The sequence below is a fragment of the Paralichthys olivaceus genome, chromosome 8, assembly GCF_024713975.1.
Source record: "Paralichthys olivaceus isolate ysfri-2021 chromosome 8, ASM2471397v2, whole genome shotgun sequence".
NCBI classification, from domain to species: domain Eukaryota; kingdom Metazoa; phylum Chordata; class Actinopteri; order Pleuronectiformes; family Paralichthyidae; genus Paralichthys; species Paralichthys olivaceus.
Window position 1 is genome coordinate 2,974,211 of NC_091100.1, and position 13,277 is coordinate 2,987,487.

Genomic DNA, 13,277 nt, shown 5'->3' on the forward strand with positions numbered 1-13,277 from the left:
CTTATTTACCTTTGTGTTGTATGATTTGTTGTTGTGTTTTACAATTTGACCTTTGCAATTTGCACAGTGAAGCATGTTGTATGATTATTTCTTTAAACATCTAGTCAGTCCAGAATTAAAATCAAAGTGAAGCTGTTCAATGATGTGATTTAACTGATAGTTTAAGATTTGTTTGATGATTGCTGTGATGTTCTAAACTTTAGACACAGACCTCTCACTATGACTTCTATTTATTTACATGCACCATCAACACTTTATATCCTCACTTTTAGTTCCTCAGATACATGTATTATTATCACATCAGGACGTGGACAGTGTTAATTAAACTACAGACACATGTATAGGCTGCTGACAGAGTTTTGACAATGATGAAGCACAAGAGGATCCTCAACTAATGGGCCTGATTGCAGTTGTAGTTAATATTGAAGCCAGAGGATGGAGGTGTTGTCAAGGTAACCCAGAGTCATATTCTTTTAATTTCATGTCACTGTTGTTATTTACTGTTTAGGCAATTCAAGAAAAAAAAGTAAATATTTAAAGAATAAATTCAATTCAGATTTATTTGTGTAACCAAATCATAATATACACGATCTCAAATATAAATATTTGTTATTATATGTATTTATATATAATAAAACAAATTCTTAAACAATACTTTTACATAAAGATGCCGAATTTTACGATGAATTTTTTTTTAAATAAAATTTACGTGCTCTAGAAAAATGTACAGATGCTGCCTTCAGGTACTGTGGGAAATTTATCAAAGCCCTTTTGCGTGAAACGACAACGAGACGTCCGGAGAGAAAACGCTTTGAAGTCAGGGCGAAATGTTTCTTTGCCGTGGGTCCGTGAACGCAACAGCACCCGTCCAACATGGCGGCGCAGCGCAGGACTTTGATGCAAAGCGTAAGAAGAAAGCTCAGCTGAGTGTCTGTCCCTCTGTCCCTCTGTCTCCTGTCTCTCCTCATCATATACGACCACACGCCAGTCCTCTCGCAGAGAAGTCCTCCGTGTCCCTCATGTCTGTGTCCTCTTGTAGCCCCAGCGTCGGTCCCGTGTCTCTCAGCTGCTGCTAGCTGCTCAGGTTTAGCTCCTCGGCGTGTTTGCTAACAGCTTCCTCAAGTGAAACCTCCGAACATTGTGGGTTGTCTGCGACTGGTTGGTGGATATTGTCCACAGTCTCGAGGTGGAGGTGATCTCTGGTGTCTCGGCGTCGTTTTGGTTTCAACTCTCCACTTATTGAATTGGCTGAGGATCGGGATTAGCTTCCTAGCTACTTTGTAAACAAACGTGCCAAAGGAGTCGTTGGGTTCTAATGTGGAGTTTAAAAGTCAGTTTGTGAGAAGCGATGTTCGATTTAGTGAGTTTCACTTGTTCGGTTCCTCAGAAACTTTAGTATCTGTGTCTTTCCGTAGTGCTTCCTGCTGTCTGTCGGGTTCTGCGTGCTCAGGTTTCCATGTGACATAGTTCTGTGTTTGTTCATTTCATTCATAAACGCGTTTGTCTGTCACGTTGCATCCTGCTGATTGTTATTTCTCTTTAATTTACTTTTCTTATTAATTGTTATTAAGGGTTTCATAGTTGACTAAGGTCTATGTCACCCTGTGCAGACGTCTCAACTGTTGACACATATAAAAATTTAATTAAACTAGAATATTTGTGTTATAATCTAAGTTTTTCAGTTGATTTATTGTTATTATTATAGTTATAGTTAAACTTTTGATCGTGTTTTCTAACTTATTTCAGTCAAACATGAACATCCTGAGTATTTAATGCTTTGCTCCGTTGTCTATTTTTCTGTGTACAGATGTTAACACATAATTTATGATATTACAGTGTTTAACAAAAGAGTATTCTTTGTTATTGGACATTACTCGTACAGTAATTTCCAATCAGGCGGAGAAATGAATCTCAGAAGTAAAATGTAAACAGCAAAAAGTAGCATGTAGAGGTCAAAGCTATCTTTTTATATCTATATTAGCTATTAATCTATTATTATACATGTTTTGGTCTAAGTAAATGTGAATTAATATAGTTTTTTTTACAGTTGACCATCAGTAGATAAGCCCCACAGATTACTGCTAATGTTTTCATGTGTGGTTGCTTTTGTCCCATATATTTTTCGTTTTTTGCCCCTGACAGCATCAGAGCTGGACAGACGACCTGCCGCTGTGCCAGATGTGCGGGGTCGGCACAGCCCCCAACTGTGTGTACAGTCCTGATGATAAAGGAACCCAGAGCCACCCCAACGAGGACGGACACCTCAGGTTCAGGTGAGACTTCAGCCAGAATAGAGAATGAAACAGAAACAGTACAACTACCTGCTGAGGAGGAAACAACTGATTTATGTTCAACATCTGCATCTCAGATACGTTTTTTCAGTCTTCACCGAGACTAAATACCTGTAACATGTTTTTACACATAAAGTTTATTCAAATGTTAGAATTTCTCAAATAGCAAAAATGTGGTTGCGCTATTTTTAAGGTTATTTAGGTTTAGAAAATAAAATAGAGAGTTACTGTAAATTTCTACGATGACTCATTTAGTTGTTTTCAAACTTGACATGTCACACAGCCTTAAATATAAAGAAGCATCTCTTAACCTGCCAGATGTGAAGGATGTTTTGTTGTCCATAGTCTCACAGTCCTTCCTCCTCTAAGTGAAACAGGAGCCTCATGTTTGTTTGTGTTTTCTCCACCAATCAGAGGGGAGGATGGCTGTTTCCTGTACGGGGTTTTTAACGGTTACGATGGCAGCAGAGTGGCCAGATTCGCCTCCCAGTGTCTGACAGCCGAGCTGCTTCTCGGGCAGCTCAAATCCAATCACACGGACAGCGACGTCCGAAGGATCCTTTCTCAGGTCTGCGGGATTCTTCTCACGAACATTTCTACAATATTCGGAGCGTGTGCTTGACGTAGACGTGTGCAGGATCCTCATATCACATGTAGGTGTGTGTCGTTGTTTCTGCAGGCGTTTGATGTGGTGGAGAAGAGCTACTTTGAGACAATAGACGATGCTCTGGCGGAGAAGGCTAACCTCTCCAACTACGTCCTACCACACAACGAGGTACGCACGCACCGCACTCGCACTCTGCAAAACATATCGACAGACTAATCTGAAAATTATGATGGGAACTTCTCTGTCGGTTTCCATAGCAACGGCAGATTTGGGCATTAGCGTGAGCCTTCGGAGACTGAGCTTGTTATGTCCTAATTGGTCTCTTCAGCCCGTTTCATTAGATAAGCGCCTCTCTCTGTTTTCCCTCTCTCTGAGTCGAGCTCTTCCTGCCCCCCTCCCACCCTTTCTTTATTTTCCTCCTCGGTGTTCTGGTTGATGTTGTGGCCGGCCGCCAATTGTTTGGCCAACACAAGTTTAATAAATTAAGATCACCTTTCTCTGTTATCGCACTTTTTTTTTTTGCTTATCTGTTTCTTTCATGCTCACTTTCTCCTGTGTTCTCACTCATGTCTTATCATTTTCTGTATCACCTCCTGCCTGTTTCCTTTCTTTCCTTCTCCACCCGCTCCTCCCTTTCCTCTTGTTTTCACCTGCATTTCATCTCGTCTCAACGCTCTTATATTTCCCATCTCCTCTTTTATCTTTTTCTCTCATTTCCCATCTCTCCTTCAATCTGTTCACTCATGCTGATTTTGTTTTCCCGTTTCTTTGTTCCCCTTCCTTCCTCCTCCTTCTACCAACTATATTTTTGGGTTACCCTGCCCACTAACACCCCCTTCCTCTCTCCTTCCCTACCTTCATTTCCTGGCTGCTCAGAATGTGTCCTTCCACCAGCTTTCTCCTCAGAATCAGAAGGTGCAGGAGCGTTTGAAGGAGCTGGAGCAGGAGGTGTCAGGAGGAGCTACAGCTGTGGTGGCACTGATCCTCAACAACAAACTCTACATCGCTAATGTTGGTACGGACACACACGTTCACAGAACACCCAAAATCTGACTTTGTCAATTCAGTATATAAACCAAAGCACATTGGTACATCATCTGATTTGTAGTAATTGACGCTATGGTCACAGCCAAAATTCAATTCAGTATCTGCTTTACACCAGTAGATGGCAGTCTTCAGATAGATTTGGGTTTGCAGTTATTTCTCTCTTTCAAGTCAGACCTCACTTTCAGATCTGGAGAATTATCTGTGTGGAATCAACCACAAGTTCCCACTAGTGACAATTCAAGCGTCAATTCAGAGTTTGGAATATTCCGTTTTCCATCAAATAGACCTGTGCCTTGAAACTAGGGCCAGTGCATAACCAATGCATGCATTCATGAATTGTCTGTTTTCCACTAAGTTCATTTTGCAGCAGTGCTAAAACATTTTTTTTAAACATTCAATATTTTTTGGGGTCGTGCTCTTATTCACTCAAATACTCACATTTAAATACAAACCCAATCAACCAACGTAAGGATTTAAATATTATCATAAACTTTGATCCAGATTATTCATGCGTGCCCATGGTTCCAGACCAAGCTCAGTTTGTCTCACGCAGCCACCATGAAACGCCCTCCAGCAAACACGTGTTCTACACATACTTTGCAGAAAGTGTATTTTCATAGAAAACCAGAGAACGCTTCCCACAGGTTCTGTTTTCTGTGGCTTTCACACAAATGCTGGAATCATATTGACTCAAAACATACCTACAGCATTGGTCATTGTTTCTGAATCCCCGGTGCCAAATCTGGCTCCTGCGAATAACAGCTGCAGGGGCAGTAGTGTGATGGGTTGTCCTATGTGTATGTTTATCTTAATGTGTGGGTGGGTGTGTATTAGTATGTTCATTCCTACCTCGTCTGGTATTTATCACAATGATAAAAACTGTGAATTCTGCTTGGGCACCTGTAGGGGGACCCAAAGTGTACCAGAGAGAAATTCTACCGTGCTGCTTGAATCTGATTCTAGTCCTGCTCTCTTTCTATATCACTGTGGTTACACAGCGTTTCCTAAATCCCCTAAATGTAAGGTTGATTGCATCTTTCACTTTGTAGTCGCTAAAGAAACCCCCCCACACACACACACACACACACACACTCTTTCTCTGTGCATTCGTTTCCTTTTGTCTTCAAGGATGTGACACAGAATGCTGAAGTGTGGGGGGGGGGGGGCAATTAGACATGGATAGAAAGGAGGAGTGTTCTTCCTGCTGGTCGGTTGTGTGAGGGTCACAAGTTCAAAGTTGACAGAACATGAATCCCACAGAGGTTTCGACATAAGCGCAGGAAGTGGGCTCTGAAAAGCACTCCCAGCTGTCTGCTGACGTGAAATACATTTGACAGTTAAGGTCGTATGACCCATAATTTGATATGCTGGGAGTGTGTGTGTGTGTGTGTGTGTGTGTGTGTGTGTGTGTGTGTGTGTGAGTGTGAGTGTGTGTGTGCGTGTGTGTGCGCGTGTGTGTGTGTGTGCGCGTGTGTGTTAAACAGCAGACAGACTCAGACAGACTGACTTATTAACCAGCTTTACAATAACGCTTGCATTCCATTTAGATAAGAGAGGCAGAGAATTTGCCGAAAAGTTTTACCTCCTTATTTTAGCTCTGTTACATTTAAGTGTTCTTGACAGCGAGTATGAGAAGACCTCGGATAATCTACGGTGACATGTAAAAGTCTTGCTATGACAAATTAAATTATCTATGATCAGTAGGCGATTTGTCAGGGGAGGATGTCAGAAAGACTCTTTAATAACCTACCATCCCCTATAAAAGAGTGTGTGTGTCTGTGTGTGTGTGTGTGTGTGTGTGTGTGTGCTAAAACATCTATTAAGTTTTTACCATCTTATGCAGACAGGCAGGATTCAACATAAACTTGGTAGATACCACTTTCGCATCCTGTCAAATCATCTCGTCCATAATAAGTTCGGACAAACTGTAATTTCACCGGTTCGTGTTCATCTTTTTGTGAATACTTATCCTGTGCTTCTTGTGTTCTGTGTTTCCAGGCACCAACAGGGTTCTGCTGTGTAAGTCCAGCAGCGATGGGCAGAATCAGGTTCTCCAGATCGGCCGACCACACAACACCGACAATGAGGATGAGCTGCAGCGACTCACTGCTCTGGGTGAGACACAGATTGACGTCATGGAGAAGGAGGACAGAATTTTAAATCAGATTCGCCATCGCCATTATTAGATTGGTGCACGTCTTCATTTGAGATTTATTTTCATGCAATATTTTAAGTTTCAGTTTCTTTTATTTTGTTTGATTTTTAATTCAAATCAAGGCGATTTCAAGGATGTTTCAAATCCTCAGGTAGACGTCCACAGTTCACCAATTTTTCAGCAGTGATGCCTCTTTCCTCTTGTTCTCAGCAGACTGCTTATTAACAAGACAGCAAGCATTTAGTCCCATGAAAGGTTAAACGGAGTTTAGAGGTGATTTCTTTCATTTCAGTCGAGTTTTAACTTTGAAGAAAAGCGTTTTGCATTTGATTGTCCGTAATCTTTCTTTTAGTTTTTATTCCATTTAAATATCAGTGGTTTTTACTGATTAATAGACAGAAAGATATCCTGGTAATATTTGAATAAAAAATAGTACCTTCAGACACATCCTCCATGATGTTACTTGGATTCTGTGCGAAAGAGAGTCAGCCATTAGTGCAGACGAGCTTGCACTGTGTCATCTATCCATGGTGGACAGCCAAGCTAATGGTCCAGTAATGAAGGTTGTGTGTGTAACACAAAATACATACATTGTGATAATCTTTGCAGAAGAAGCATTGTGTGTAGCCTGGCACCTGTAATAAATATTACGGGGAATTGGCTGCATCGATCCCCAGCGTTTCATGGGGCACCATTAGAGGAGGAGGCAGAGCTCTGTGTCTTTCTGCTGTTGCTCCTTCTCTTTGTCTCTGCCAGTCAGGAGTTGCATAATTGCTCTGTTTTTCAGGCCCCGCTCTGAATGATTTAAATGAAATGGCAGTCATTCCATTAACCCAGCTGAAGGTGACCTCTCCCCTCATATTTTCACCCACCCCCCCCAGCTCCCTGCCTCTTCTTATTGCTCTTGTCTCATTTCTTTGTCCTCTTCTTCTCCCCCATACAAAATCTGCTGGTCGTGTGTCCCACCTCCCTAACGTCTCTCGTCTCCTCTAGGTGTGGATTCAGCTCGTGTGAGGCAGGCGGGCCAGATAACGGGGCAGAGCAGCACCAGGAGACTGGGAGACTACAGGGTCAAATTCAACTACAACGAAATCGACCTGCTCAGGTGAAGCCACAAACACGCTGCCTCTGTGTCCGTGTATCCGTGTTCAGCTGTACCTGGACAGTGCTGGCTTTATTATCACAGCCGACTCTGTTCCAGCGCTGACTTCTACGACACCTGAACCTCCTGAAATTCTATAATCCAGGGCCCCGTTCTCTCACATGTTCTCATTTCCTGTTCTTGTCTGTTGTTCAGGCCAAGAAAGTGCGGCTCAGATATCTATGAGTCATTCCAAGTATGATCCTCAATGAGACGCACAAAAGAATCCTTATAGGATTTCCTCCTTAGTGCCATCAGAGAGGAAGTATATAGTATAAGCAATCGACCTTTGGATCGATGGGTGTAGATAGATTTATTGTGTTCATTTCAGATGCTCTTACAGTCAGACATTTTACTGTTCGAGAGAACGCATTTCTAAACATTCTCTCCTCTTCCTTCTTCTTGTTTTCTTCTTTCTCTCTTTTTGTTGTTCATTTATCTACATATCTATCTTCTGTCTTCCTCTGCCATCAGTGCGGCCAAGACAAAACCAATCATTGCAGAGCCTGAGATTCACGGCAGCCAGTCTTTGGACAGTGTGACGGGCTTCTTGTTGCTCATGTCAGAAGGACTAATCAACGCTCTTGAGTCGGCTCACGGCACCGAACAGGCCAATCAGGTTCGTGGGTTCATCGTGACAGTTTCCTTCCTCCTCAACCACTCGATTTATTTTTTAAATCTGCAGTAACATTTCTCTACTTCCTACTCTGCCTTATTTGTCTTTCTCTAACTTAAATGTGCTTTATTAACCCTTTCTCTCACCAGACGTCCTTTCTCTTTTTTTATTAATGTAATCGTCTCTGCCCTCTTCTTGTAATCACATCTACATGGCCACTTATCTAAATGTCCATTACCGTCGTCTTTTTCCTCTTCTTCTCTTCTCATTTTCTAATTTTTCTTCATCCTCTTTATCACTCTTCCTCTAACTCTAACGTCAACCTATCTTTCTCCGACTCCTCGTCTCCTCTGCTCTCTCTGTAGGAAATTGTTGCCATGGTAGCAGCAGAGCTGGCCCTCCAGACCAGTCTGGAGGCTGTGGCTCAGTCGGTGGTGGAGCGCGTCAAGCGGCTGCACCACGACGTCTACGTGTCCGGCCGTCAGAGAGCGACCTACTGTTCTCGGCACGAGGACATGACTCTGCTCATCCGCACGCTCAACTACCCACTAGCTGATGGAGTGCTCACACCCACTCAGGGTAGGATTGGTCCGCATATTGCAGAAAGCGTGTCCAGGGACCGACGTCTATACCGGTTACACCAACGCCAGTGTTCCTCATTTTGAACTTATGTGAAAGATATATAATTTTTAAATTCATACAGTCTGTTAAAGAATCATAAATCTTCATATCAGTGTTGTGTAACATTTCTGGCTTGTAACTCTTTAAAACAAATTAAGATTACTATCTTCTTGAGCTCTCACCACTTCTATTTTTAACTTCTCAGTTTTTTTTTATCAGGCCTGAGGAGATAAAGTTACACAGAATTCTGGACGACTGATTACTTTTAAGTTTTTATTAAAATCTGGGAAAGGAACGTATCTGAAATAAAGTGTTTAAGAATTAGAAGAACATATGTCCTAAGCTGATCCTAAATGTCAGTATCAGTTTTATATTTCTGAATCAAGACGTCCAAAATATCTTAACATCTTGTTAATCCAAAACTGTTGTTTTTAAAATTGTTTTCACTCTTCCACACTAGTTTAAATGAGCCACGAGTCGCTTCTGTCTCTTTTTCTTCTATTGTTTAATGTTGTATTTGCTTCCTGCAACGGGTCCAAAAGTCCTAACTATTTAAAAAAATAAAATAAAATCCCAAACTGATACCGTCCTGAAACCATGATTCAGTTTGATCTGGACAGAGACCACCTCTTTTGATTGGACTACATTTTGTCTCAGAGCTAAACTTAAAATAACACTGTCTGTCTCTGTCTTAATTTTTTTAAGTGCAGCCAAAAATATCACATCAAACCAAAATAACAAGGCCCAGGCAGAAAACAAATCCAGGTCTCCAAGACACATATTTAATCCTGAGCCTGCACGTTGAGTCTCACTCTTGTTTTTTCTTAATTATAGCACTTGTGAAAAGTAAATAACAATATCAGCTGAATATGACTCTTTTCATTCCCTCTTCTTTCAGGGGGTCGTATCTACCCTGTGTCTGTGCCCTACTCCAACAGCCAGAGCACCAGTAAAACCAGCGTCACCCTCTCGCTGGTCATGCCCTCCCAAAGCACCCTCACCAATGGAACCAACACTGCATCCACCTTGGAGGAAGGCACCCCCACGCCAGGGTAAGCTCCGTTGTCCTCTTCCTTCCGCTTGGTCTGTGAGTATGTTCCCTCCCACTCTTCATGTTTGGTCTGGGTACACTGGATTTCTATTGGTTTGCATCTTCTCCTCCTGCTCTTCAGACCATGAACCAGCTTGATTTGTTCTTTTTGTCTCGTTTCTGTTGCACATTCAAATCATAAACTTGATTTTCACTTCGTGTCCCGCCTCCGACTGTACATGTTTTGGATAAGCTTGATTTAACTCCCACTCTTTTGCTCGGAGTTCTTCTGACTCAACACCTCCCCCCTGCTGTTTGTTTGTGTATTTTTAGATAACCCTGCCGTTCCTCCCTTGTTCTATTTGTTAAGTAGGCTTGATATTCACTTCCCTGTGTGCCTCCCTGCTTTGCTTATTTATTTATTTATGTATGAGCATGATTTTCACTTCTCCATTGTTCCACCATGAGTGTGAGGCCTGTTTTCATTTCACAGTGTCAAAGGGCAGATTGATCTTTTCCAGCTGAAAAAATGTTTGGATATTAAGATTTCTTTATTAGGACACCGTGTATACAATATACTACAAGTATGTAGATGTAATAACAGCAGTAAAGTCACCTTTACTCTTGATTTACTGTGTTTGGCAGAAACAATTGACACAGGAAGTCATTCACGCTTTCCCAAGAAATTTTTTTACAAATTGCTGCGATTTACTGGCCCCAGTTCTGCCTGTAACTGCCAGCTGGTGTCAACCACTGGCTTTTTCCATAACCTACGTCACGGCTGGTAAAATAGTAATGGACTGTGTTTGTTCAGCGCATTTCTAGATGGCTACTCGAAGCACTTACAATACAAGTCACACCTGCAGAGCACTTTTATTTTATTTTATCTTTTCTATCGGTGAAGCTCCGGCATGTGGATCAGGGAAGCTGGGGATCGATTGGTTAGTCGACAACCCGCTCTACCTCCTGAACCACAGCTGGGTGTGATCACAGATTTCACTTCTCATCAAAGTTCTCTTTGACTAAACACTGTCCACAGAGCAAAGCACGAATAATTGAGGAACGCCCCTTAATCTGCTGAGAACTCCCTGATAGCTGCAGCTTCTGTTTTGCTGCATGTGCCCCCTTTCTTTCTCCTTATTTCCCCCATTTGCTCGTCTGCAGGGATTACTATCACTATCTCTTCTTCCTTCAGGTCCTCTGCTCTGTTCGTGTCACTCACTGTCAGACTCACATCTTCATTTCTCCTCCTCATGGTCCCTGACTTACCTTTCCATCCCTCGGACACGTTTTGTCGCTCCTTTAGCATGTTTCACCCAACTGCCTGCCAAACCTGCGTCGACATCCTGCAGCCCATAATTGAACTCCCTCTTTTCCCCATCTCTCCCCTCCCTCCTCTCACCCTCACCACCTCCCTCTTCTCTCTATCTACCACCCCACCTCCTCCCCATGTTCTCCCCCTCTCCCCCTCTCTCCTCTGCCTGTCCTCCCGTGATATGGACCTCGTCCTCTCCTCCGATGCCCCCACCTGTTCGTCCTCGATTCCAACTCTCATACCTGCCTCCTCCCCGTCCTCCACCCTTCCCAACCACCCACCTTACTCCTCCTCCTGCTCTTTCTACTCCTCCGCTGTCCCCAGCAGTCAGAGCCCAACGGCGACCCTCCAGTCCACCAACACCCAGACGCAGAGCTCCAGCTCCAGCTCGGGAGATGGGAGCCTGTTCCGCCAGAGAGGAAGTCAGGCAGCGCAGCCCGACGAGACGGGCAGAGTTCCGCCCTACGTGGACTTCAGTCAGTTTTACAGCCTGTGGGGGAGTGACCACTGTGACGGCCAGAGCACCCAGGGAGGACTGGGACCCCAGTGATGAGGATGAGGAGGTTGCAGGGTGCAGGAGAGAGGCAGACTGGGATTTCAAGCAGCGAGGAGGCACGTGGATTGTGACTTTAAGAGGTGTTTGGGCCGTTAATGTATCATAACTAAAAATAAGTGACCTAAAGGTGCATGAAAATGGACGGACGGAGGACGGACAGAAGTTTTCATGGTCTTGCTATCAAAGAACTGTGAAGGTTTCACAACATGCCACAAAATGATCTTTGCTCTTCCGTAACAGATGCCGATGATGAGTGATTGTGAATATATGTTATCCAGATTGTAGCCAATTTTGTCAGGTGTAAAAACATGTAGGAATCTCACAGACCGAAGAATTCGTAGAGCTGAGAGTGATCACAAACTGTCAGGCCTTAAAATGGGATGAAATAATTTGAAAGTTATTTTTTCTATATGTAATGAAATATATCACCCGAATGAATCTCCAGACTCTTGGCGTCTCTTCGTGTTAACACTCTCACCTGCATTATTTTTGCTCGATGTCTTGAAACAGGACTTGGCTCGTGAAGATGGTTCGACATTACCTGTGGTGACAGACGGTCACGTACCATTTAAATAATACGTAATCATTCAAGCTTCACTCAAATGGACGCAGGAAGTCGATTGGGGAGCCGCAGCGTGGCACTGTGCATTCATATGTCAGGACCAGAGGAACTCCACTGTACAGCTTCACTCTCGGACAAGCTAGAGAATAATTAAAACGTTTTATTTAGAAGATGATGAAGTGCAAACAAATTATTATTCTTTGTTTCTTAAAAATCAAATCAGCTCACCTTCTCTACATCCGACTGTAGACTGTATGTAAAACTGGACAAAAGTGTCTCGACCATGTATTCTCTCAAACGAGTCTACGATAAAATGACTCTACTACTGAGTTTATGATTCGGTTTCTAATCTTCTTCAAAACAGCAGGATGTTCGTTTATTTTAAAGTTTAGAATTATTATTTTCAGAAGGATCAAAAATATAATAATAATGTCTGAGTTAGATCTGATGTAAAAGCGAGTGGAGACCTTCCCTTCGACAATAATCATGCAATTATCATGTTTTTTTTAAAACACAATCCTCATCATGAGATGAAAAGTTTTATAACCAAAACGCTGAATATGTTGGAAGAAGAGATTCAGTGTCAAACTAATGAAAGACGAGCTTCTGTGTAACAACAAGCGCTGACACAGGGTTAAATCTTAGCAGGGCTGTAAGTGTGCGTCCCTGGTTGTGAGGCATGGTCTGCTCTTTCAACACGACAAGCAAGAGCAGCGGAGGAGGACTTCTCTGACACGACAGCGGCGTAGCATTGATGGATGGGGACGATGGAGACGAGAGCAGCCGCAGATTGTGTTCATAACGCAGTCAAGTAAAAAATATAATCGCACATCATGTGGTGGGTGAGGGCGGGGAGGAGCTACAGGAGGAGCTGAGAGATCGTTGGAGCAAATGAAGCCATCCATCAAAGTCAGACTGAGACATCACTCTTTGGGTTTTCTGTCACCGTGCGCCCCCCCGCCATGATCTCAGAAGCACCGGAGCAAGAATCACACGCTTGTACTCGCTGGCTGGGATGAAAATTTAAGCTAGAATTTCACTTTTGAAAACGGTTTTTCGATGTATTTCAGGACAGAGCCAGTGTTTTCTTCTTTCTGCCTCATTAACGTATCCCACTCAAAGGTAATCTGTTTCCCAGAAATACTTTCTCAAAAAGGGAAAAGGGACTTCTCTTGTCGGCAGGAAGTTTCTCACACTTTCACTCCACAAATTATAGATGTGCAGATATGCAGTCTGTGTTCTGGTTTTCCGTCCGCCCGTCCCAAACACAAACTTTAAAGAAGGCCTTGAGGAAATGTCTTTGATACAACTGTTCACTTGGACTCCCGGGTGAACA

General features: G+C 42.9%; 1 protein-coding gene across 5 annotated transcripts; it reads left to right on the forward strand.

Moving 5' to 3' along the window:
* Positions 1–776: 776 nt before the first annotated feature.
* tab1 (TGF-beta activated kinase 1/MAP3K7 binding protein 1) lies at positions 777–11,817 on the forward strand. 5 transcript variants are annotated; one of them, XM_069529320.1, is made up of 11 exons: positions 777–906; positions 2,143–2,273; positions 2,706–2,859; positions 2,971–3,066; positions 3,775–3,913; positions 5,944–6,060; positions 7,094–7,205; positions 7,716–7,860; positions 8,223–8,436; positions 9,377–9,530; positions 10,704–11,817. In XM_069529320.1, exons 1-11 carry the CDS (start codon positions 874–876, stop codon positions 11,371–11,373), a joined length of 1,965 nt encoding a protein of 654 aa, XP_069385421.1. In that variant the 5' UTR covers positions 777–873; the 3' UTR covers positions 11,374–11,817. The 5 variants fall into 5 exon arrangements, with proteins under 5 accessions (XP_069385421.1, XP_019958221.2, XP_019958222.2 ...); XM_020102662.2 differs by having other exon boundaries at positions 11,148–11,817; XM_020102663.2 differs by having other exon boundaries at positions 11,151–11,817.
* The last annotated feature ends 1,460 nt before the right edge of the window (positions 11,818–13,277 follow it).